At 36.8% G+C, this 27855-nt stretch overlaps 1 protein-coding gene across 8 annotated transcripts in view; it reads right to left on the reverse strand.

The window, feature by feature from the left end:
• Positions 1-27855, reverse strand: part of FARS2 (phenylalanyl-tRNA synthetase 2, mitochondrial) — a 504609-nt gene that overhangs the window by 329543 nt on the left and 147211 nt on the right. For all 8 annotated transcript variants that reach the window (XM_069493083.1, XM_069493082.1, XM_069493080.1 and 5 more), the window contains one exon: positions 11106-11265. In XM_069493083.1, coding sequence (XP_069349184.1) covers positions 11106-11181 — 76 coding nt within the window. In that variant the 5' untranslated portion in view covers positions 11182-11265. The remainder of the gene's footprint in view (positions 1-11105; positions 11266-27855) is intronic.

Genomic DNA, 27855 nt, shown 5'->3' on the forward strand with positions numbered 1-27855 from the left:
CTACAAAATGAATGACTCTCAAAATAATTCTTATGGGAAGAAGCCAGATAAAAGAAGAATACATACTATAGGATTCAATTTGCATAAGTCTAGAAAATGCAAACCAATCTGTAGTAAGATAAAGCAGATCACTAGTTACCTAGGCATGGTATGGTGGGGAGAGTGGGCATAGAGGTAGTAGAGGGAGATAGCAGAGGAGCATCAGGAAACTCTTTGTGGTGATGAAAATGTCCATTATCTGGATTGTGGTGATAGTTTCTTGTATGCATAATTATGTCAAAAGTTGTAAAATTGTATACTTTTTCAAATGCAGTGGCTTAAATGGCTAGACAGAAAATTGAATTTAAAAAAATAAAAAATAATAAAACAAAAAATAAACTGTATACTTTAAATATGTTCAGCTAGTTATAATTCAATAAAATTCTTTTTAAAAATAAGCAGAAAGAGTCACAATAATAAGTATTTTTCTCCCAATATGTTAGATTTCATTATTTGGAAATTTGTAGCTGTAATAGAAAGGTATGATGAAGTATTAATAATCAACACTACCTGGGTTGAGCAGCAACTACAGGGTGTATTTCATAAATCGTGGCTGAAAAGAAAAGGACAGTCAATTTCCAGCTAAGGATGGGGAGGCAAATGATAGTATCTGACTGGTCTTGGGAGGATACAGTTTGGAGTACATTTTAAGCTGTGGAAACAAAGTTCTGGAGAGATGATGGAATGGGAATCAAGAGAAATGGGATCAGGAACCCAAGTAAGCACAAAATCCACACCCAGTCACCCACGTTTTCTTAATGAAATAACGGAGCGTATCCTCTGACAAGGAACAAAAAAAATCGACAGTGAAAAATGGTCTGGAATAACTGAAAAAGGGATTTGTACAGTGAGTTGACCAAAACTAAGAAAGAATATAGCTACCAGTCTTGGCCTGGCTAAGGTGGCAAATCCTAAGTGCAGAGTCTGAGCCGCTGCAGGAGGGACACGCAGAAGGAGCAGATTTGGGTATCAATTCAGTCAAAGGTGCAAAAAGGAGTTAAACTGGTTGATAACAGAGTTTAGATAACTAATTTTATCCTGATTATCTATCCCTTGGTAGAGCTTGAGACAGGCCAGAAAAGAAGTGGGAGCAATGATACAAGAAATTGAGCTTTGTATGAACCTATGGAGTAGAGAGAGAACCTTCCCTCTCCCCATAAATCTTAATATTTTCTAGGTTGCCTATATACCAACCACCTGAAAGACTTATTAACACAAGTACAAACCAGCATGTAATAGGTATAGTTCCTGGTACATTAATTGTTTTGATTACAGTATTCCTAAAATTTTCAATACTGTTTTCATTATACCTTAAGGCCCAATTATTTTAATTAACATAAAACCTCAAATAACTTCAATGTATTGTTTCCCTAGAGTAGGGAACCTGTCCGTAATCCTCTGCCCAACTGCACAGAATCAGAAAATTTTCCAGGCTCCTTAGAAGTAATACAGTTCTATTCAATTATTGCTATCTCAAGCTTTTTCCGAAGAGGTCCCCTTGTACCAGTCCTCAGAGCTGAAAAGAACATGTGTGCTCTAGTACACATTTTCACCATTCACTAGACATCTAAGGAAAAGTGGGTCTTAGCTCTCTTTCGACCTGATTCCTAAGGTGACGTCCTTTTTTCATTGAGCACTTCTACTGGCACAATGCAAGGTACTTCACATCCCCATTTCATTGTTAATGATCCCAAGCCTAGAGAGGCTGAACAACTTGGTTAATTTTTATTGGAAACAGCAGCCTAGTGGGAACTGCATCCAAGCTACTGTGAGGTGAGCACAGGCAATTCAACATTGCTTGAATGCAGTGATGGGTCTGCTACTTCACTTCCTAGGGCAGGAATGGGGAACCTTTTCATGTTGCAAGGCCACGTTAATTTAGCTGTACTCAAGAAACTTCAATTAGAAATACTTTAAAATGTACATTATTTTGTAAAAATCTAACTACTATGTATTTAACTTTAAAAAATGAAAACTACTTATTAATTTTAAAGTTAACTAACCTTTTAATGGCTTTGTTGTATCTGCTTTTTGTTGGAGAGCATTTGAATATTCGAATATAGCATGAAGGTCCATCCACAGCTTCAGTTGATCTTCTCAATGCGTATCAGTCATGTGTAACCTTAAGGGCTTCATGATTTGGGTTAGGCAAGAGAATGTACATTCACAGCAATAAATGGTTGAAAAGCAAAAAAGCATTTTTCAGGCATGTTGCTGAAGGCATGGGTATTCTACTGCATTTTTCCTTATTTCAGTTGGGTCTTATTAGCATCAAGCAATGACTTTAAAATGTCATCTACTGAGAACTCTATCAATTCCATCTGTAGTTCTTTAGGTGCCTTGGTGATATCAACTAGGTGAGGCTGAAATGCTAATTTGTCTGTGATGTCATGATTCTCAAAGGCAGTGAACCTTTCATTGTATTCTCCAAGTAATAGGTCTATAACAGCTGCGTATTCTTCAAGTGATTCCCATATATCATCCTGCTCATCAGTGACTGTTGCTAACTGGGGAAAATGTTCATCCAAAATTTCCTTTTGAAGAAGTATTTTGAACAAACACAGTTTTATTTTGAAATGTTTGGAATTTTTGCCATGTATCATATATAGGCTTAATTTTTACCTTGCAAAGAAATATTCAAGTCATTTTGATTTGACATATCACACAGAAATGCTGCATTCCTATAGAAGACATCTTTCAATAATTCACATTGCTGATTCTGTTCTTCATAAAATTTAACTATCTGTTCTCATAGAGATGAAATTTTGGCTAACACCTGTCCCTGCAATAGCCAATGCACTTTAGAATGATACGGTAAATCCACACTGAATACCTCATTGTTCAACTTTAGCATGTTACAAAACTGATGATGCGTGTTGCATTTGCACAAATATAGTGAAAAATACTTATAACTTGTTGCAAAGTGCCACGTAAAATAGCTTTAGCACAGAGAATTTGCTGATAGAAGACACAATGGAAGAATGAGAGCATCTGGATTTGTTAATACTTTTTTTTTAATCTGTGCAATAAACCCTTTCTGTTTCTCTGTCATGGAAGGTGCACCGTTTGTACACAAACTCACTAAATTTACCAAATTCAGTCCAACTTGACAACATTTATCTTGAAGGTTGTTGAAGATATCTATTCCCCATGTTCTGTTCCCAAGAGTGCCCAAAGCCAGTAACTCTCTATAGCAAAGAAAATCTTCTGTTATTAAGTATAAAACCATGAAGTATAAAAACCCGTACTGGGTCAGTGGTATCAGTTGATTCATCCAAAGTGATTGAATAATGTATATTTTCCTTTTGAAGTATTACATGAATACTGTTAAACTGAAGGCTAATTCATGCTGCCAATCAGTTATGGTTCTCCTTGAAAGAGGCAGTTGTTTGTATTATACTTTGAAATGTTATCGAGGGTCTAAGCATCCTACAACTTCGACAATGCATTCTTCCATGATCTCTACATCACTGAATGGCTTCCCTTTTTTCCCCGAGTAATAAGCTACTTTATAAGTTGTTTCAGTGGCATTATTTCCAGGTCTTCTTGCTGCTTGAAAGAATTGTCTTTGCTTTTGCTTTTCATCTTTTAACTTCTGCAATACAACTTTCTGCGCCTCTCTGTCTCGTTTAAAGTATTTGTGACCCTTATGAGTGTTATAATGCTGATGAGCATTGAATTTCTTTAATGTTGATATTGCAGTATCACAAAGCAAGCAAATCATCTTATCTTTAGCAGAAACAAGATAATATTGCAATTCCCAATCCTCATTAAAAAAATCTGTTTTCTTCCTTCAGAGTTCTCTTGGTCTTCTTTGACATGATGGGCTGTTAAGCAGACAGAATTAAAAAAATACTGTCCAGCTGTGCAACTATTCACAGATTCCACTTCAAACAGAAACACAGGGCACCACTGTCAAAAGCTGATAACAGACTGGTGCACTCAACCCCCAAAAACTTGCGCCAACCAGCCTCCTGTGGTAGTGGCGTCAGTCAGGCAGGGGAAGTTAGAACTAAATCATGAGTGTAGCGTCCATCAATTTAGTCCTTATGGCTCACTAATATTCTAACTGTGCTGGTCAATCTGGGAGGATTATTTCATTGAAACTTACTTTATGCTTTGATACCTTAAATACATTCATTTTAAAAATAAAATAAAAATATAAAAGATGAACAAAAATGTATTGATAAAAATAAAAGAATTTGTTCTGTAAAATTTGGATTCAGTCAAAAGGCCAAACTTAAGGACCTAGAAGGCCATAGGTTCCCCACCCCTGTCCTAGGAGTATGCGGAGAAAGACAACCCTTTCCAAGTCAGACAACACCAGCCAGCCCAAAAGAGTTGATTTAAAAATTATTAAAGAGATATGCTTAAAAATTTTTAAATGTGATTCAATTTTAGAAACAAAGGAGGAGTAAGAATTATAGACCTACTGCTATTCTCAATCGCTTTCACTTCATTGATATTAGCGGGGCTTCATGAATAGAAAAATATGACAAGATATGGAAGACACACGTCCTCATTACCATGACCAAGTGATCTCACTCCTGACCAGGACATCGTTCATAACACCGGGCCCTAGAATGTTTTCGTTGGGTGAGACCCATATATAGGTCCCTATCCAGGTTAGGTTGACAAGTATTTTGGGGGAATCAACACAGTGGTAGCAACTTGGGGCAGAAGAAGTCAACCAACTGCAATCAGGCCCAACAAAGCCAACCTTGCCAGAGGTCTAGAGTCCACAGCCCATCAGAATTGCCACAGGAGGGCCTTCATATTCCTGCCACATTGGACCAGTGGATGTGAGCTGCCCTGGGAAGGGCATGCCCTCCGGCAAGGAGGTTCTCAGCAGTGGAGGCCACCCCCCATGAAGCTGACAGCTGGAGGCTACCTGCAATCCCATCCACCTGAATCCTTGGAGGGGATGCTGGGCAGTGCATTTCAGTGAACACCACAGCCTTTTAAACAAGCAAAAAAGAGACATGACTCCCCATGGAGACATACCTAGTCAACAACAGGGGATCACAATCCATCTCTCCTCACACTAATTAATCTAAACTGTGCTATGAGGCCAATGTTTTAGAAAGGGAAACTCCAATGTTTAGCAAAGAGATTTTGCCAAAGAAAGGCTGTAAACCCTGAAGGATAGAAAGAGAAATTAAAATGTTAGAAATCCTAAATCCCCACCTTAGTTACTCTGAAAGAAACGATCTACCAAACATGGTACAAAATATACAGAAAGCAGTTGAGAAATATTAAAAACGATGAAATCCACAAGCATAAAAATAGTCTAAAGGGTTTATATCTTTCTAATTCTAAAATGATAACCTCTCTTATAGTAGCCTTAGGATGCTGCTACAATTGAAATGTTAGCAGAAAATAATAAACCACATTTGGAGAGGGAAAAAACCTGAAACTAAAGCAGCTGCAATAACAAATTGCCACAAGGAAACAGTGTGTTCTAATTTTTAATTTTGCTTTTCAAGAACAGAGGAATTCAATAATAACAATAAAAGGTGAAAAGCCTAGACCATAAAAACAAATATTCACTGAATATTTCTGAGGCCTGCAGAGGCAGTTCCCATGCATAAATTCATTACAGAAAGAGTGAATTTAAGGTTTGTAAGTGATCTTTGGTACCCAAAGTATAATCGGATCTGATGTAGCAAATGGAGGCTTTCCCAAAAGCTAGCTACGATGAGTCAGAGAATGCGGAGAACAGGAAGGAAAGAGGCAGAGAGAGGCCATATGGTTGTTTTGTTGTTTTCTTTTAAACACATCATGGCTTTCATAAGACTCGCAGTCTCAGAAATATTATTAAAACTATTTCTATCTTTTCAAAAGAGCTAACCTCTAATACAGCCTCAGAAGTCAAATTGCCTCCAATACTTACCAGCCATGTGATCTTCACACGGCACTTAATTTCTCTGTGTTGAGGTTCCCTCACCTGAAAAATGGAGATTATAATACGCACATCACAGATGCAAGACAAAAAAAAAAAAACTCCTTGTCAAAGTACTTGGCACAAGGTTTTACATCGTTAACTATTATCTCCATTGTTGCCATTATCATCATTATTAGTATTATTAATCTAAATGACATACAGGTTGATGATACCTAGATAGGTTTACCAACACATTTTTCAGAAGCTAGCAAAATAAATAAATAAATAAATGCAAAAACATAAAGCAGCAACAACCAAAAAACTCACAATTAAATAGTGCCTCTGAAATGCCTAAAATAGGAACAAGGCACTTTTCTTTAGAGTTCAGCAGAAACAGCAGAGAATCTTGAGGGGGGTGTTAATACTCGGTGTGAACACTAAGGAAGCACACACAGCACCTTCTGTTTTCTGTAATACAGCCTCTCTCACTCTGCTGGTTCATAAAGTGGGCCCGGGTTTGGGTCACCTTCCCACCTCACATGGCATCTCCCCTGAGTAGCAGCACAGAGGACATTACAAACATGGCAAACAAAACCGGGGTTCACACACCCCTTCAGCGACAGCTCACAGCAACATACATGGCAGAGACGCAGCAGGGGTGATGCAACAGTGTGTGGGTCATGTGCCTTTCAGCACTTTCAGGGTGTCTGGCTACTGTGTGCATAAGGTTAAAAATGACTGTGGCTCAAAGGGAAGAAAAAAAGTCTTTTTGCCCAGACAGACTTTGGTGAAAATAAACAACGGTATTCCTCAGGCGGGCAGTTTTTTACTTTAATTCTATTCCATGATTCTGCTAAGTCTTAAAGACAAAAAGTGAATTTGAAGATTTATAAAATAGTAACACTGATCTGTAATAAAATCTGAAAACCTTAAGTCTAGGCAGATAGTATTTTTTAAATAATAAAGCAAATGTATGCCAAATATATGTCTGATTTAGAGAAGCTGCAACTACTTCATTGCTATTTCAAAATGTAAGATTCCCTTTTTTTTTTTTTTTTTTTTGAGATAGGGCCTTGCTCTATCACCGAGGCTAGAGTGCAATGGCCCAATTTTTAAAATATATACAGAGACAGGGTCTCACTATGTTGTCCAGGCTGGTCTCAAACTCCTGGTCAAAATGTAAGATTCTTAATTCTTAGCCATGAGCATGCCCACCATATCAAGACAGGCATCACAGTTAGAAAAATCATATTACAGAAATGGTTTTTTATAAGGAAACCTGCCACCTAGAAACTTTCACCTCATGGTTTTGAAAACTATATAAATACAAATATTAAAAATAATAACAAAGAAAAGTCTAGGACCATATTCAGAGAAATGTGTATCTTCAAGTACTCCAGGAAAGTTTTTAGAATCCATACAGGGTCTAACATATTATTTATTTTTCACAATACCTGCTGGTGTACAGTGAGGACGTGAAAGCCACTATCAACACCAGTATGAATGCTTCAGAGCTACATGTAATTCCATTAATGCAATAAAGACAAACCAACCATAACTACTGCTCTTTGGTTGTATTACTCTCTCCTCACATTCTCCCTGTTTTTATTGCTTTAATTCCCTTCCCTCCCTTCCTCCTTCATTTTTCATATTTATATATTTATTTGATATTTTCTACTTACAAGGCACATTTCACATGTTACCTTTTTTTAGTATCATGTAAAACAACTATCATCTCAACTTTTAGAAGCTAGAAAACTGAGGCCCGAAACACTGAATGACCTGTTCAAGACTTCAAAGTAAGAGGATGAAAGAGAACTTAATTTTAATTTTTCTGATTCCACACCACATTTCCCAACGGTCGTAAGATTCTGTTGTCGATCATTTTTCTTCCTTTCACCTTCTTTTCTTTCCTTAATGCGGTATTGCATCATGCTGCCGTGGACGACTAGTATTTGCGTTGCCTCCCTGGTTATGTTTCACTCCTTTCTTCTCCCCGTCCCCTTGCTTAGTCCTCATAGCTATCCCCTTCACACCTGGCTAATTCCTACTTACCCTCTAGGTGTCAGCTTGGATGTCCTATACCAGGAATCTGCCTGGAACACAAGCCCAATCCTGGAGGAGGTGCCTCTCCCATGTGCTTGCAGAACATCTTATGTCTCCCTAGGAGAGGATTTAACATCCATGCTCCTTGAAGACAGGGATTATGTCCTGCTTATTCAATATTGTGATGCCTGCAACCTGGTGGAAATCTAGTTTCTAAATCTCAAACAGCAAATCACGGGGCTATGGAAATGAATAGGAAGACATAAATAAGGAGGGCTCTAGAAGAATTCTCTCCATAGTTTAACAATGGGAAAATCCAGATGAGCCTGCATCTTTCTGCAAAGCTACTAGAGACAGAACACTACCTCCTCCTTAAAATACCAGAATCCCTCCTATCCCACCCTGCCTCTAAAATGGCCTGACAACACAATCCATCTCCCCGTAATTATAATACTGTTAAAAATATCACGATTCCTTTCTTTTACCAAGAAGGTAAAGAAAAACTGGCTATAGTAGGATTTTCACATCAGCAATATTTATTTATTCGAAACCTGTTTCACTATTACATTATACCATTTTAATATCAAATATATCAAACCTAGAGACAAGAATAGAAAATAGCAACCACCCATGCACCCATTATTTAGTTTTATCAAATCATACCATTTTGTCATATTTAACTTCATTTTTAAAAAATAAAACATTACAAACAAACTTGAAGCATGGTTTCTATCCTTCCCTAATACCATTCCCCACCTCTTAGAAAAAGACACTATTCTGAAATTGATTTGCTCCTTTTGAAAATGTATGTATATAAAAGAATATACAGGACTATTTAGTGGATTCTTAAATATTACATGAAACTATGCATTTGACAATATGGCAGTCAAGATAGTCTAACAAAGCTTGCTAAAAACAGAGCAGCAGAGGCTTGATAAATTCCAAGAATCCTTTTAAATACATGTTCGAATTTACACATGAGTAGGAAAAATTGTAGGTATGAAAAAACGGGTGAATTGAGGGTAGTGAGTACTGACAGCACAGCTGGGCGAATGGTAACTCCAACTCCTACGTAAAGCCAGAACTTTACCATACCCTATTTCTCTACATCTTTGTCAACACTTACAAATGGTAAATTTTTAAAATCGTTTCCTGTACGAAAAAGCTCCTGGTGGTTTTCATTTGTTTTTCCCTGATTACTAATGAAGGGAAGCATCTTTTCATATATTTATTAGTCATTCTTAATACAACATTTGTCCCCTTCATGTTCACCCATTTCTCTGTTAGGCTGCTTTTCGTCTGGTTGCAGGAGGTCTTTATGAATGTTGAATGCGTATTTGCTATAGCACTGCACTCCTGTTAGAATGGCTACAATTAGAATGACTAACCATAGAGAGTGTTGCTGAAGATGTAGAGCAACTGGAATTTTCATACACTACTGGCGGGAATCTAAAATGGTCAACCACTTCAGAACCCAGTTTAGTAGTTTCTTAGAAAGTTAAATATACACCTATCCTTTGATATAATCATTCCATTCCTAGGTGTTTACCCAAGAGAAATAAAAGCTTATGACCACAGAAAGACTCATACATGAATTTTCATAGAAGTTTTACTTGTAACAGTTACCTGGAAACTATCCAAGCGTTTATCAATGAGTGAATGGATAAACAAATTGTGGAATGGAATACTGTCTAGCACCAAAAAGGAATGAACTACTAATGTACACTATGACGTGGATGAATCTCAAAATAATTATGCCAAGTAAAATAAGCCAGACAAAAAAGGGCATACGTTATGTGATTCCACTTACAAAAATCTGAAAAATGGAAACTAACTAATAGTGAGAGCAGATCACAGGTTGCCTGGGGTAAGATGTGGGGAAGGGGAGGAAAGAGGGATTGCCACTAAGTAGGAGGAAACTTTTGGGGATAATGGATATGTTCATTACCTTGATTCAGGTGGTGAGTTCATGGTTTATATATGTCAAAATTTATGAGATTGCGTAAATATGTTCAGTTCATTGCATGTCAAATTATCGTACACTTTAGATAAGTATAGCTTATGTCAATTACATCTCAATAAAGCACTTTGTTTTAAAGTTCACAAGAGTAAGAGAATGAAAGAGAATCCTAATCATAATAGGCTTCTGTCTTTTCAGCATTTCTTAAATGTAGGTCACAATTAGGAAAATCTCCTAATGTTTTCTTTACATTTTGCTAAAAACAAACAGAATACTATCTCAAGTAAGCTAGAAATAGTTAGAAAGGGAAAGGTAGCATTACCGACAAGAAATTTCTTTGGAGAAATAATTGAGGCTAAATGTCTAGTCCATATCTTAACAATATTGTTCCTCCTACAGGAAATATACTGTTAATATTTTCACTGATGATGGTAGTAATCAGTATGTCAACATCTAAAATTTTCCAGTGGGTTCATTCATATGATTCAGAACCTTGCCCCATTGATCAAGTCTGATCTAATGATGATATAATAATAACATATTAATCAGCCTTTATACTATCTCCCCATTGATGACACTGATCCTGATGCATTATTATTCTTATCAAAGGTTGTAATTGTTTTTCTTTCTTTACCTAATTCCATTTTTATACCCTCCTGTTCCTCAAATGGAATGAGGAGGAAATCCAAAAGTTCTACCCCACTAAAAACTGGAAACATTAAACTAAAACTTATATCAAAATATCTACATACAACCAACCTTAATTATTTGGAAGATGGTAATTGTTAAGCCTCCAAAGACAAAGGTACAGGTTGAGTATCTCTAACCTGAAAATCCAAAATGCTCCAAAATCTGAAACTTTTAAAATGCCAAGCTGACACCAAAAGTGAAAAATTTCACACCTGACCTCATATGATGGGGTGCGACCAAAACACAGTCAAAACTTTGTTTCATGCACAAAATTATTTAAAATATTATATAACATTACCTTCAGGGTATGTGTATAAGGTATCACTGAAACATAAATGAAACTTGTGTTTAGACTTGGGTCCCATCCCCAAGATATCTCATTATATATATACAAATATTACAAAATATGAAACATCCAAAATCCAAAACACTTCTGGTCCCAAGTATTTCAGATAAGGGATACCCAACCTGTGTCTGAGTACCTACCATCTCCGAAAAGGTGTCTCACAAGCCTGGTAAGCGTTTGCTTAAGGTCAAACTCTACAAGTTTCGTGGCCTCCATGGTGTGTGTCTCTTGTTTATGGGCAGAGCGAGAACTTTGTTCAAAGAGCTGCAGGCTTTCTCCATCCTTTATACCAGCAAATAACTGTAAACCAAAAGGAATAACATAAATAAATAAAATAGTATCCTGGTACATTTATATGAAGTAACTTATGCTAAAATTTCTTGATTCTAAGTTATAATGTGGGAATAAGACTCATTATGTCTTATGGTCAATAAACATAATAATGAAATTAACATTCATTTAATACCAACTGTGAACAAAGCGCAATGCTACATGGTACGGAGGGTCTTTAGGGAATTAAAAGACACTGTTGTGATCTTTGCTGATCTCTCTGTTTTTCATTTGCATGAACTTCTACTCATTTCCTAACAAGAGACATTATCCTCAATTCTAGTAGAAACGCTAGTGAATCAGCCTTTCAGACTCTAAAATCATATCCCTGACCATCCTGCAGTATCCTTACAGTGTGACCTGAGACTAGTTAAGAAAGTATTGTCTAGGAATTAAATCCTATAAAGTCCATGAAGGCAGGAAACATGCTGGAATTTCCTAACCCTGTATCTCCAAAGCCTGAAACATATTTCTGCAACTTCCTACCTATGTAAACTTAGGCAAATGATATGGTGGCTAAGCCTCAGAGAATGATCTGAAAAATGGGAATAAAAGTAGTAAATTAGTAGATTTTATTACAAATAAAATGCATGAAAAATACAGAGTATCTGGAATATCTCAATGGCTAAATAACTTTTCCTCATCATCATTATTACTCACAGTTATTATTAGTCATAAGTTGCTTTACTACGGAAATAAAGTAGCCTCATTATTAGCAACATAGCAGATCTTTACTTGTTAGGAGATTAGCTCAAGATGGATAATTAAGCAAATGAATCTATAATTCTTCCCATGTGAAATCCCATGAAGTTGAAAATAAAAAATGTTTTACAAGAATGGGTCAACTGCCATTTCTAGTAATGTTGGTTTGGATAATTAGAAGCAAACCTCCTGATAAATAATGTTAAAAAATACAAAAATTCTTAAAAGCATTGAAGAAGGGAAATGACAGAAAGGAATTACTAAATAAAACTCTACAAGAAGCATGAAGCCAGAAAAAACAAACAACAAAAAAAAAAACAGCACAAAGACACTGAGAGTGTCTGCCCTATCCAACATATCAACTGAAAACCTGAACATAGGCTGTGACAACTTACCACGGCAAGAGAGACAAAAATGAAAGCCTTTCTGTCTGACCAAGCTGGAGTGTTTGATAAACAGCCCTAAAATGGACCCATCCCCATGATAAGGATGAGCACAAGGGTAAACCATTCCCTGTGTGGACTTGCAGTCAGATGCCACATTTACTGGGCAACAGCATCAGGCTGTGAAAATGAACTAAGGCAGTTCTAGACTGATAGTTCCTCTAAATGTCCACCAAAATCAAACAAAAATGTTTTTAAAAAAAGATTCTACTATCCCTGGCCTCAAATTATTCTTACGAGAGCTAAAGATAGTGACAGCTTCCAAGGTTTGCATCTTCTAATACTTCCTCTAAAAATAATTTAGAAAAAAAAAAAAAAAAAAACAATAAAACTCTTAAACACTATGCCTTCAGCATAATTTGAAAACAGAGAATGCCCAAAATTCAAAATAACTGTATGTAAAAAGGAAGGGAGGGAGGGAGGTAGACAGGCCAGCCAAAACCCAAGGAGAGAACTATTATACTCCTACCCCACTATAGGCCTTCAAGGTAAGCAAGGGCAAGCTGAGAAAAACGAAGGGAAAGAGAAAAGAGGGGAACAAGTGAGATGTTAAGGTTGATCTAAAATCACCACCAGAAAGACTAAGTTACCAGAAGTGTGAAAATCCTAACAAAGTATCCTAGTAGACCTGAGCAGGGATTACACAAAAGGAATGTAAAAGTATGGGTAATTTGAAGTGATAGTCTTCAAAAAGCATGGTTACAACGGAAAAGAAAGGGGTAAAAGACAGTGAAAGACAACCTTTGCAATTGGGTGGGAAGGAGTGAAAGAAACAAAGGAGAAAATGCAGAGTTGCGCATGATAAAACACACCTAAAAAATTAGAGGATTTAAACCACCCCCTAACTCCCACCAAAAAAATAAATAAATAAATAAATAAATCCATTAAAGAATCTGTGCTTTGCTACACTGTCAGAAGAGGGTACCACAAAACTAAAAAATCTACGAAACCAAAACCAACAAAAACAAACAGAAGAAAATTTAATAAAAATATAGAAAATTATTACCCCAAATCAGAAAGCCAAAAGATTTCAACTGACAAAAATCCAACTCCTTCCCCAGAAAAAAAAAAAAAAAAGAGGTAGAAGGAAAACATAAACTAATACTTAAAACCTAAATTAAATATGTTCAAACAAGCATTTAGGGATATAAACAATTGCTTGAGTATGCAAAATTAAGGACAAAAATGTATTAAAAAAAACAAAGAAATGAAAATAGAATTGATTGAACTCAGGAAAATATAAAAGAAATAAAATCATCTTAGAAGTGAAGTGTAGGCCGGGCGCGGTGGCTCACGCCTGTAATCCTAGCACTCTGGGAGGCCGAGATGGGCAGATCGTTTGAGCTCAGGAGTTCGAGACCAGCCTGAGCAAGAGCGAGACCCCACCTCTATTAAAAATAGAAAGGAATTATATGGACAGCTAAAAATATATATAGAAAAAATTAGCCGGGCATGGTGGCGCATGCCTGTAGTCCCAGCTACTCGGGAGGCTGAGACAGGAGGATCGCTTGAGCTCAGGAGTTTGAGGTTGCTGTGAGCTAGGCTGACGCCACGGCACTCACTCTAGCCTGGGCAACAGAGTGAGACTCTGTCTCAAAAAAAAAAAAAAAAAAAAAAAAAAAAAAGAAGTGAAGTGTAAATTACAAAGTATGCAAGGGATAATGGACTCAATGAAGATTTAACAGGAGATATTGAATAAAAGCAGGAAAATGATAAGGACAGTGAAATAAAGAAAGAAGAATCAGGCCGGGCGCGGTGGCTCACGCCTGTAACCCTAGCACTCTGGGAGGCCGAGGCGGGTGGATTGCTCAAGGTCAGGAGTTCGAGACCAGCCTGAGCGAGACCCCGTCTCTACTAAAAATAGAACGACATTATATGGACAACTAAAAATCTATATAGAAAAAATTAGCCGGGCATAGTGGCGCATGCCTGTAGTCCCAGCTACTCGGGAGGCTGAGGCAGTAGGATCGCTTAAGCCGAGGAGTCTGAGGTTGCTGTGAGCTAAGCTGACGCCACGGCACTCACTCTAGCCTGGGCAACAAAGTGAGACTCTGTCTCAACAAAAAAAAAAAAAAAAAAAAAAGAAAGAAGAATCAGAGAGGAAGTGGTGGAAATGAAACACAGGGAAAGAAGGAATGATATTTATATAACTGGACTCCCTAATAGAGGAAAAACAAAACAATGGAACAGAACTAATGAATACCAGATAAAATGAGTACTTGAGAAAATAAACCTGGCAGGATCAAATACAGAACGTATTCTAGTAAAACTTCAAAGATAATGGGAAAATATTCTCAAAGCCTCTAGGCAAAACAGCTCAAATAAATTTGAAGATATCAGAATAACACCAGAATTATCCAAAACAACACAGAAAACAAGACAACAATGGAGCCACATTTTCAAACAACTCAATTTTTAAAAGTGTGGACTAAGAATTTTATAGCCATCAATGTCGTCCTTTAAGTACCAAGTGTGTGGAAAAAGTTTAAACACACAAAAGCATAAGGAATGTTACATTACTGAGCTCTTTCTGAAGCATTTACCAAACCATAAGCTTTGTTCACACAACAAATAATTGGAAAATTTTCAGCAAAAACTGATGGAGAACATATTAATACACAAAAACTGTAGATGTGATATTATAACAAAGCTGAGAATTAGTTGGAAGACTAATATATTATACAATTGTTATATATTCTGACAAAGTAGAAACAATGTAACTTAAAGTGGAAGAAAGAAGAAGCAAAAGGGAAAGTAGAATACACTCTGACTATTGTAGGCAATAGACAGTAATATCTAAAGAATACTTTTCAGACAAACTAAACAGTACAAAGTTAAATATGAAAATAGTGGGGTAAGGAAATTTAAAAGTATTAAGTATAAAAACAACCATTAAAATAAATCTATAACCTAAATAGCAACAGAAAGTTTAAGGAAATACTACAAATATAACCAGGTACATAACTACAAAATACTAAGACAGAATTGAGATCATACATATACATAAATATCAATAAATATGAAAGTCATTCAATAAATATGAATGGGTTTAATTCACCTCTTAGAAGAAAAAAAAACAAAAAAACATTAAATTTGGCCACAAAGCATGACCAAACTATATGTTGTATACAAAAAATACACCCAAAACAATGTTAAAAACAAAGGAATGGAGAGAGTACAAGCAAATGCAAACAATAAAAAAAACAAGCATAGCACTCTTGAAATCAAAGTAGAATTCAAGCAAAAAAACAATAAACAGGGACAAAGAAGATCTCATATTAATGCTAAAAGTTTCAAATCACAATGAAGGTATAATACTTATGAATGTCTACACATCAAATAAGACAACAATCACCTTTATGTAGAAAGAACCGTAGGAGAAGCAAGATACACATAAAAACACTAACAACAATAGGAGACTTTAATGCACCATTTTTCGTATAGGATCAAATGTGCAAAATTAACTAAGAAGATAGAAGGCCTAAAAACACATAATTAAGAAAGGAAATCTTGTGCACATATATACATACTTAACTTGCTCCTTTTATAATAAAAAATATAATTTCTTCTAAAGGACCCAGAAAACATTAACAAAAATTGATCACATACAAGGTCACAATAAAAACATAAGTATGTTCGTTCCATTAAGAAGAAATAATAAATTTCACTATCTGACTAAAATACAGTAAAACTAAAAATCATTAAAAAAAAAAAAAAAAAGACAGAAGGAAAGAAAACAGGCTCTTTTACCTGGAAATTGAAAAAAAGAACAAAAAAATTCAGGCAAAATACACCACAAAGAGATAATATATAAGGAACTTTTGAAAATTCACAAAGGGTAAAAAAAACTCAATAGAAAAATGGGAAAAATGCAGAAAATTCACAAAAAAAGACATGAAAATGACCCCTAAATATATGAAAAGGTATTCAAACTTAGAGAAATATAAATTAAAACACTGACATATTATTTCTAACCTATCACATGGCAAAAATTAAAAAGCTAAACAACATATATGATTGATGGGGCATGGAAAAACATGTACGCTCAGACATTGTTGATAGAAATGGAAACCTATAGAACCCTTTTGGAGACTAATTCGATAATATCCAACAAAACGATATTTGTGTTTATCTCTTTATCCAGTCCTTCCATTTCTAGCTATTTACCCTGAAGATATACCTCCAACAATAATACACATGCACAAGGTTTTCACTGTAGTATTCTTTGCAATGGAGAGATGCTAAATAAACTATGGTCTAACTACACAATAGAGAACTGTGCAGGTGTAATAAAGAATGAGGACAATCTCTCTAAACTGATACGGAATGATTTCCAAGATATATTGGTAAGTGAAAAAGGCAATGTGCATAAGGGCATATCTTACATGCTGCCTTTCATATAAAAAATATGGGGAAAAAATAAAATATACACGAATCTTCTCATTTGTGCAAAACAAAAATTAAAACAAAACAAAACAAAAAATTGAAGGCAAGATAAGCCAGAAATAAAAGAAATAAATTACCTACAGGCAGGTAAGTGGAAACAGGGTGGAAAAAAATGGGTGAATAGGCCGGGCATGGTGGCTCACTCCTGTAATCCTAACACACTGGGAGGCGGAGGTGGGAGGATGGCTTGAGCTCAGGAGTTCAGGACCAGCCTCAGCAAGTGCAAGACTGCGTCTCTACTAGAAGTAACAAAATTAGCTGGGAGTCATGGTGCAGCGCCTGTAATCCCAGCTACTCAGGAGGCCGAGGCAGGAGGATCACTTGAGCCCAGGAGTTTGAGGTTGCTGTGAGCTAGGCTGATGCCAGGGCACTCTACCCAGGGTGACAGAGTGAGACTGTGTCTCAAAAAAAAAAAAAAAAAACGGTGAATGGGAATGGAGTATAAGGAATGGCAGAGTGGGGGTAGTGACAATTCTCTATGTAAACCTTTTTGTACAGTTCTAATTATAAAAATCCTGTCAATATTTTATCTACTCAAAACATCAAAAATAAAATCCACCCAGAGGTGGGGAGAACCTACAATAGAATACAAACAGTAATAATGAACAGAACCTTATTCTAAATAAATGACATAGCCACACTGAAGAGGGTGGAGAAGAAAAAAATTAACCAAACTTCAAAAAACAGTATTTTAACTAAATATTCTAAGGTTAAAAACAAAATAGTTTTTATAAATATTGTATAGCAGTTAGTAATTTTTTTTCCACAGAGGCAATGTGTTAACAATTCTGAAACTACCTTAAGTTCCTTCTAGGACTGATCAAGTAAAGTAAATATACTGTGGGTAAGAAGAACCAGGTTGCTCACTGTCACTGTCAAAGACAATGGGGAAGGCTAGAATGAGCCACGTGGTACTGGCCTAGATTAGAGGTGCTCACGTGAATTCGTACTGAGTAACACACCTACAGATAGATCAATACAGAAAGAGAAGTACATGTACGTATATTTCCTAGCTCTGTCTCCCGAGGAAGCCTACAAGTCTGGGCTTCTAAATACCATTCTTTAATAAAAAGGAGCAGAGTTTCTTAGATAAATTGACTGATTCCAACTGGGTATGGTGGCCCATGCTTATAATCCCAGTAATTCCGGAGGCTGAGGTGGGAGGATCACTTGAGGACAAGTGTTCAAGACCAGCCTGGGCAACAGAGTGAGACCCTGTCTCTTAAAAAAAAAGAAAGAGAGAGAGAGAGAAATGACTGATTCCAAGCTTGGGTAGAGAAAGTAAAAGATGAATCTGGGATATCCCATGGGGACAAAAATGATGACAACATGTCAGAGGGCACAGGAGACTACTTGAAGAGACTCCCAATGACCAAATCTGGGTCAAATTGAGCAAAAACAAAAAAACAAATTCATTTTAGTAATGATTTTTTTTAGTAACCCATAAAATAAACAAATATCCATGAAGCCATACTGATATAAATAATTAAACAAACATATGAGGAAGAAGGTGAAGGTCTTCCTTATAGTAAAATTCTAATTAGTACAGTTAGAAGAAATAATAAAGAAAATAACCTTTTGGCAAACACCACGGTGATTTCAGGCAATAATTATCAATAGATTCTAAAGTTAGTGAGGCAAAATATGATGAGAAAGAGGATACTTACATAGTCTCAAAGTACCTTCTCACAAAAAAAACTTATTAATTACAGTGGGAAAAATAATAACTTAATGGCAGAGAAATTTAATAGATACCATCTTTACCAAGTGATCACAGTTAACATAACCAAAAATGACACATATCAATACCATGTGCCTGATGATATAATGCACTAATAAAGGCACAACATAAATTCTGTAAACATTCTTGTCAAAAATGTATAACATGAATTTGACCATGAGAAAATACCAAATAATGTCAAATTGAGGGACATTCTACAAAATATCTGGCTGGTACTCTTCAAAAGTACCAAAGTCATGATACATAAAGAAAGACTGAGGAACTGTTCCAGTTTAACAAAGGAGATAGAGACATGACAATTAAATATAATGTATAATTCTGAATTGCATTCTAGTCCATCAAAAAGATATGTTTTTCAATTTCAAACATATTTTCAATTTTACATGTTCTATTTAGTTTTTTCTCAAATCTGCATAGTTTTTTTTTATATAAAGACGTCAGTGTTTTAAGAGCACGTTTAGGTGCATAGCAAAACTGAGAGGAAAGTGCAGAGATCTCCCGTGCACTCAGCGCCCCCACACAGGCACAGCTTCCCCCGCCGTCACCACCGCCCACCGGAGCCGGACACTTGCCACAATCCATGGACCTGCACTGACACATGACAATCACTCCAAGTCTATAGTTTGTATTAAGGTTCACTCTTGCAGTTGTGGGTCTATGGGTTTGAACAAATGTACAACAACACATATCCACCATTGTAGCACCACAGTGTTTACACTGCCCCAAAAACCTTCTACGTTCTGCCAGCTCATCCCTCCCTCCCCACTAACCCCTGAAAACCACTGATCTTTTCATTGTCTCCAAAGCTTTGCCTTTTCCAGAATGTCATAGAATTGGAATTATACAGTGTACAGCCTTTTCAGATTGGCTTCTTTCACTTAGTAATGTGCATTTAAGTTTCCTCCATGTCTTTTAATTGCTTGATAGCTCATGTACAGTCTTTTTTTAGACATTTTTTTATTTCAGTATTTTTGAGATTTCACTTTTTACTTCTTTAAACATTTCATACAGTTATTTTATACTCTGTGTCCAGGAATTCAAATAGCTGAAGAAACTGGGTGTTATTGCTGGCAACTGTCACATAGGATAGTTTGTATTTGGTAATCTTAGATTGGTGGGTGTCCATCAGCGGGAAGCCCGAGGGCCTAGGATGAGGATGCTCTCCTTCAAAGGCTGTGTGTAGCCAGAGCACCAACAGTCCTGGGCCAATGTACCTCTCTCCAAGAAGCTTAAGATGAGAGTCCCAGCTTTGACATCCCCAGCTGGCCACCACCACAAAGCCTGACCCCTGATCTCCCAGGTGCCCTGCGATGACAGCAGCCGCAGAAACCCACTCATTTTATGTATACTTACTTAATGCTTCCAACTCTCAGTTCATTCCACTTTTTTCCCCTCTCCTTGGGGAGTGTTCTCACTATCTGTGAGTCTAAAAATTGTAGCAAAATTATTTTATGAGGCGTCTAGTTGGCTTTTTTAGCCAGAATACCTAGTATATGATCGGAGTTGAAGTTTCTGGAACTTGACTTCTCAACTTTATAAACTACTTTCAGAATCAGATTATAAATCACCCAGGGGGTGAAAAATCCTTTATACTTTCATACTTTGGTTTTTTTTTTTTTTTTTTTTTTTGAGACAGAGTCTTGCTCTGTTGCCCGGGCTAGAGTGCTGTGGCATCAGCCTAGCTCACAGCAACCTCAAACTCCTGGGCTCAAGCGATCCTTCTGCCTCAGCCTCCCAAGTAGCCGGGACTACAGGCATGCACCATCATGCCCGGCTAATTTTTTTTTCTATATATTTTTAGTTGTCCAGCTAATTTATTTCTATTTTTAGTAGACACCGGGTCTCACTTCTTGCTCAGGCTGGTCTTGAACTCCTGAGCTCAAACGATCTACCCACCTCCGCCTCCCAGAGTGCTAGAATTACAGGTGTGAGCCACTGCACCTGGCCTATACTTTGTTCTTAACGAAAAAAAAACATTATTACCAAGTTTAATCACCCAAAATTCTAGCCTTGTGTCCAAATGATTTTTGACTATATTCAAAAACCAAATTTCTCAGGCGATAAAGTCTGAGTATCAATGACAATATATGATGGCAGAATTAAAGACAACTCTAAAAATAATTTGAGCAATTTCACTGGAATTAGTATCTTGAGGAAATTAATGGAAAAATAACGATAACCTTTTAATTACTAGAATCTGTTAAAAATCTCTTTCTCAATACCTTTTAAACATAATATACATGTAATATTGAGTTCTTGGGAAAGAGCCTATATTCTAGATTTCATGAATGTTATTCTTCTTTAAGAATGACTTTAGTATATCCAACAGATTAAATTAGCAAGCAATAACAATTTTTCTTTATAGAACAGTTATATGTGAAATAAAGTTATTCCATTAGTAAGATGTTGATGGGCCATGATATTAACATTAAAACTCAAGATTTAAAACAAAACCATAACATTAAAAAAATTATGTCAGCTCTAGTTGGCATAATTACCCATAATTTTTTCTTCTTGGTGTTTTTATATATTTGATACATTTCCTTAATAAGCAAGTTTCCATTTGAAGTTACAAAGAAAACAATAAATGTTATTTGAAGAATAAAATGGGTAATGGGAAAGGATCCAAATGTCAGTATCTCCTGATGCTTAAAAATATAGTGACCGACTGAAATTGTTATAAGGACATAGTGTTTTGATATTCCCACATTTAAAGATAAAGCTGTTTTGTGCTAGGATGGGAACTACTCTCAGAACATGTTAACTAGTGAAGAATAAGGAAAGGTGAACTAGTAAGATGAAATGAAAGGGAACATTTCACTAGTAATGATACAGAGAAAAGAAGAATGAGGTGCTCTCAGTCAAAATGTAGATACAAGTAGAAAGTGTCATCCCTAATAAATAAAAAATAAATAACTGGTCAGGACCATAAAGGTTCCAAGAGATATCTTCTGTTATCTGATCTGGTTTGATAATAAAAACAAGCATTTACTCACAGTTACACATTAAAAAAACAATCAGCACAATGTTGAAGATCATTCAACTAGAAAAGGAGACTAGGGTAGGATCTTGCTGATAACCCTGGTTTACCTAACAAAAGACACAAAAGGAGGCCCATGGATGACAGCCCTGCTCTATCTATTCTAAAAGATGCAGATCACTCTTTTTTAGATAATGGAATATGGTTCCTATACAACTCCAAATGTCAAAATGAGTGTCATGTGAAAAGTTAATGAGCACCAAGAAAAAGAATCTTTTTATACTGCTGTTACTTTTTAATAACAACACGGATATTTCAAAGTGATACTTGTAAAAGAAAATAAACAGCCCCTACTCCATGTCAGATATACATGAAAGAAAAACAGATTTTCCATAAGATACCATTCAATTAGACATTTTATAATTGAGTGCTTACATTCTAAAATCCTGTGTGAACAATAAAACCTTTATGGTTTTACTGTAATCTTTATTTACATACATGTATATATCCACGTGGGTATATAAAACATATCAAAAATATTAAGGTGGTACAGGGATAATGCAACAAATCCAAAACCCACTGATATTTCCCAAAATGTAGCACACATTCCATTGAGAAGATTTAGGGAGGTACAAATCTTAATATTTTAATAGATATGTATTACTTTCAATGTATCCTGGAAAAATATATAACTCTCCAATCAAAACCATGATCAGATACTATAGCTTAGGAAAATGACAAGCAAAAGAAGTCAGTCACTTTAAGGCTATTTTTGAAAAATGATTAAGATCTAATACATGTAATATATGAGTATGACCAAAATAAACCTGTGAGATACACTAAAGGGTAAAGTTTTGGAGGGGCATGGTGGCTCACACTTGTAATCCTAGCACTCTGGGAGGCCAAGGCAGGAAGATGGCTTGAGGTCAGGTTCGAGACCAGCCTGAGCAAGAGCAAGACCCTGTCTCTACTAAAAAAAATAGAAAAAATTAGCCAGGCATGGTGGCTCAAGCCCGTAGTCCCAGCTACACGGGAGGCTAAGGCAGGAGGATTGCTTGAGCCCAGGAATTTGAGGCTACTGTGAGCTAGGCTGACACCACTGCACTCTAGCCTGGGCAACAGAGTGAGACACTGTATCAAAAAAAAAAAAAAGATAAGAAAAGAAAAGTTTTGAAAACTCTGAAATAAAGGAAAGTGGCATAATACAACAATACAACACAGAAGAATGAAACCTACTGAACAAAGCCAACTATTATTTCTAATGGAAATATAATATTGGAGCTGGAACTTTAGAAGATCATCTAAGCCAACGCCAAACAAGGAGATGAAACTCAGAAGGTGAAGACCCAGAGAGGGCAGGATCACTTCATCAACCAGACACTAGGCCAGGACCAAAACATGGATCTCGCCCCTGATTCCAGGGGCCTTTAAGTGGCTGCCTCTCACTTAGCTTTATGTTTGTGAGACATCACAGTGCTGATGAAATTAAATTAGATTTCCATTAATTGCACACAACAGTCTGTGCCATTTGTTTTCCACTAGGACTTCTATTTCTCTGACATTTTCTTCAATGTCCTTATACAAACCCAAATGACCCACAACATAAATTCCACCCCAACTACAACTGCTTACAGAACCCAGGGAAAGTAGTTCAGAAAGGCGAAAAGAACAGGTTTGAGAAATTAATTCTAATCAGGTATAAGAATAAAAGTGGATTGCCAAAGCCAATTAAATTAAAAATTTTAAAGCCAAAAGATTTTTCCAAAAGATCCAGATTTTAAACATGCATTTAAAAAGCAAATAGGAGAATATACAACTATGCAAAAATCCTACGAGTGACCAAATGAAAATGGGGCTTGGATGATAACAGAATTTCAAGAAGTTATTTAGGACTGGTCTGTGGTTCCCAAAGAAGTCATTTTTCTACTCAGACACTTAAAAATAATCTTTTATGATGGGTTTCACCATGCATTCTCCCTTACACATTAATGGTAAACACCCATCCTGTATTTCCCCGAGTTCCTGAGACTGATAAAATGACCCTGTAACAAACTTTGCTGCTGCTTGCACTACTACTGGCTATAGATAGCCAGTAGTAGTTATAGTCTATAGTTATAAACCATTTGCTATATTTGCTACTTTATTTGGTACTTATCTTACTTACTATATGGTTTCATTTAATGTACACAATCCTTATTATTCCCCCATTTTTGAACTAAGAATCCTAAGGCTTAGAGAGGTTAAGTAACAAGCACCATTATATAATAAGTGGTGGACCTTGAATTCAAACCAAAATCTCTGATTCACCACTCCATCTTCCAGGCTCCATGATTATTTCCATGGTGGCAGATACGTTACCATTCTCTTTGGCTTCAGTATAAAAAGGATTGACAGGGTCAGAGGGATGGGATTAAGAACTGGACATAAAACATGCACAGAGTTGAGCTGCAGTGGCTCCACATGCTTATACTGCTCTAGGCACCCTGCATAAAATAATGACAGTTCACCCTAATTAAATCATTTTTATTGCACGAGAGCCAATAAATTTCTCAGAAATGATAAATTCAGGTTTGCCTTTCAAATGCACTAAGCATACGTGCAATTGCATCAACGTGAACAGTTTTGGGGCTATTCAAGGAGGACTACTTTGGAAAAAATGTGAGTAACAATAATGTTCCACGTTATTCACATGAAGGCACTGTGGGATCAGAGGCCACAGGAACTTCCAAAGGCAACAGGGAAGCTGACCTTCCTAAGGCACCTATTATGACACCGGCGCTAGACACTGGTTCCCTCAGTGCCTTTCCTCCTAAACTAAAGGAACAGAAGAGAACCAAAGGAAAATAGCAGAAATGGAGGAAAGAAATGTTTTGAGAACTGAGAAATAAAGAACCTTCATACAGATAAGGGAGAAAAATATTGCTCAAGCCCAAGAGTTGTTCAGAAGAAAGCCTCCAGAAGGAAAATACATGGGTTTGTGATATTGTTGTTCAGTTTATGAAATTCTGAAAGATGACATATCATAGAAAATAATCAAAAAGAACCCTTAAGTAGTAGTAGGGCTCGAGTAAGTGGTGGCTAGTGACTCATAACGGGCAAGATCCCTCAAGGGGACCCCTCAGTGAGGGTAACTTAAGCATGTGGGATGCATAAGAACACATATTCATTGCATGCTAACTTAATCCTAACACTGATAAAATAATTCCATCTACTGTTCCTTCCTGAGGTGTCTGGGCCCAAGCACAGTTTTGGGGGCCAGCCTAACCTCACAGGGAAGAAAAGTATTAGTGCTCACTTTCTGAATAACCAAAACAAGCCAAGTAAGCAAGACAGTATTCTAACAGCAGAGTTAAGACAACATTTTGGAGAGGAAAGTTAGAAACAGACATAATATTTTCAAACCACAAGGTATTTTTGCATTATAACATTAAAACAAATATGATGAAGTCACTTCAACTGCATTTGAAATTTTAAAGCAGTTGGTAAGTCAGTCAGCTATTATATCACCAATTTAGTTAATTCTAGGTCCATAAGTCAATCCTTGCCTGAGGTAATAGACCAAAAGGCTAAAGTCCTATGGGATAGACCATACAGCATTCTAGCTTTGCACATACCAAATGCAAGTACAAGTGACATGAGTGGTGAGGAGATGATCCAAGATGATGCTAATAGAAAAATATTGCTGGGTAATGCAGTCAAACAAAATAGTTCAAGTAGACAGATTGAGTGCACAAAAGAAAGGCAGTCATAAGTAGGAATTCAGGCTGTGCAAACCAGCATTTTAACAAAGAGGAAAAAGGGAAGGAAAGGCGCAGGGAGAAGAGGAGAGGAGGGGTACAAAGAGGAGGGAGAGGGTGAGGGCAGTGGAGGAGACGGAGAGAGGGAAGAGGAGCAACAGCAGCTTTGAAAACTCAATAGCACCCAAATAATACTGTCAGTTGATGTGCTTTGTCCAAGAATTTGTCCAAGAATTCTATGCCTAAAGTCATAAAATATTTCTGCAAACTGATTTTTTTAAATTATTTATTTAGCTGTATGATTCTATTAGAAATAATCTGATGAAAAAAATTAGCAGCTTAATTAGGAGAGAAAAAAGTTAATCTGAGTAAGAAGAGACTTCTCTGGCAGTTGGGGACATAGGGGAGTTTTTATTTGGGAACAATAATAAAATGATATGGTTGAGAAGTGAAACCCCAAAGGTTCCCATGGAATACAAGATAGCAGCAAAGAGGATTTTTTGTACAAGATTTTGCAATTTCCTGGGTCTGAGACGTGGGTACCAGAGAATGAAATTCTGCCTTGGAAAATGGCTCAGTACAACACCCATGGGCAACAGAAAAATGTACATGGAGAAAATAGGATATTTTTCAGAATGATTTCACGCTAGGTTACATGATACAAATGCTCTCCTTAACCTTACTTACAAATTCATCAGCAAATTCTGTTTCATTAATGATTTTGCAGTGACTCAACTCTTACAGGAACTAAAAGAGGTTCCTAGTTCTGTGTTCTCCTGAGAGTGAAGTAAAAACAGAATGCACAAGTGGACACAGACATAGTATTAACCAGGAGAAAAGAGACGTTTATTCCAAATTGAGTAGCTTAAAAATTATAGGCCAGTATAAAATCAGTGCCATCTAGAGGCAAAGAATATAGGGAACTACTTCATCACTGGCAGTGGCACATGATTTAGTCACCAGAAAATACTCTTTGCATTATTTATCCCTCATGAACCCCATTTTTAAAAAGATTTGTGTCTAACACACTATATTTACTGGATAATAATACTTTTTAAATTGAAGGCACATATAACTGACACCAGGGCCACATTAACTTGATAAAACCCCAACTGATATTTATGTTTCTCTCTAGCCTTTTTTCCCCCTTTCAGCTGGATAATTTCTGAAAAAGCAAGATGTAGGGTTTAGGATTAGACAATCTCAAAGACACAAGCAGGAAGATGGTCCAAATTACTGGTTCATCTCAGGTTTCTGAAATATTAATAGCGAAGTGCTCCTCCCACTGCAAAAGATAACTGAAAGTCCGTAGCAAGAAGATTTAGAAATAAAGGAACAGAAATGAATATAAGTAATAATGCTTAAAAACAAAGGTTCACTAATTGTGACAAATGCACCATACTAATGCAATAAGGTAACAACAGGGTAAACTGCATTTGGCGCACATGGGGACTCCCTGTCCTGTCTTTGGAATTTTTCTGTAAAACCTAGAACTATTCTAAAATTAAGAGTTTATTATAAAACTTAATATAGGGACTACATACTCCTTTGATTGAAGTCAGCACATGCTACAGAAAGACTCAGACCCAGAGCAACACTTCAGACTCACTCAGAGAAGACAGGAGACATGACTTTTAACCAACTTGAGAGCAGCAGAAAGGGCTCTGGAGAAGCAACAGCAAGACCTGCAGAGAGCGGACCACCCTCACGGACCTTTGCACACAGCAGACGCGTTGCACTCGTCTTCCTAATTACTTGACCACTTTAGAACTGTCTCTACAAGCACATGCTGAGTGTATTAATACTGATAGATTGGCACTAGCTGTTCTTTCCAATTAACTTCAGAGACTATGCTAATCATGTATCTTACTCCTTAAAATGTCTATCCTACCCATACTTCTTTCACTTGGGGAAAAATTGGCTTTGGCCTCTTCCCACTGAGAACACAGAAGCCATCAGGTAAGAACCCCCCAACTTCGAGCCCTCTATTACCAGTCATAAACATCGGTGCCTTTGCTGCAGCCATGCTTCAATCCTTCACTCCGACCTCAGTGACGAAAAGAAAAGGCACCTTCCTCCGGTCACATTCTAGGCTCCCGGCATTACTGACCCCTCTCCCTGCGTCTTGGGTACACCCTATCCCACCACTTTGTCTCCTCTAAGTTCTTCTTTAGAATCATCCCATCTCTCCTGTACCAGTAATCTCTCTTCTGGCTCTTTCTTCTCAATGAACATAGTCAATTCTTCCCCTTAAACAAGGAGTCCACCAAACAAGCGCAACTCCCTCTAACTCCAGATCGCGCTACAAACATCCCCTCTCACATCCACAGTTAAGTTAGTCACTCTTCACAGCTTCCCTTTCCTTCCACGGATCATAAATCTCTACCTCAACTCTAAAGGACTGGGCCAGGGCCCTGGCAGATATGCACCTGCCCACTGCACATCTCCACTTGCAAATCCCAACCTAAACAGATCCCAGACTCAGCTCTGCTGCCCAACTCAAAACATTCT

Source organism: Eulemur rufifrons, chromosome 18 (genome assembly GCF_041146395.1).
Source record: "Eulemur rufifrons isolate Redbay chromosome 18, OSU_ERuf_1, whole genome shotgun sequence".
Taxonomy (NCBI): domain Eukaryota; kingdom Metazoa; phylum Chordata; class Mammalia; order Primates; family Lemuridae; genus Eulemur; species Eulemur rufifrons.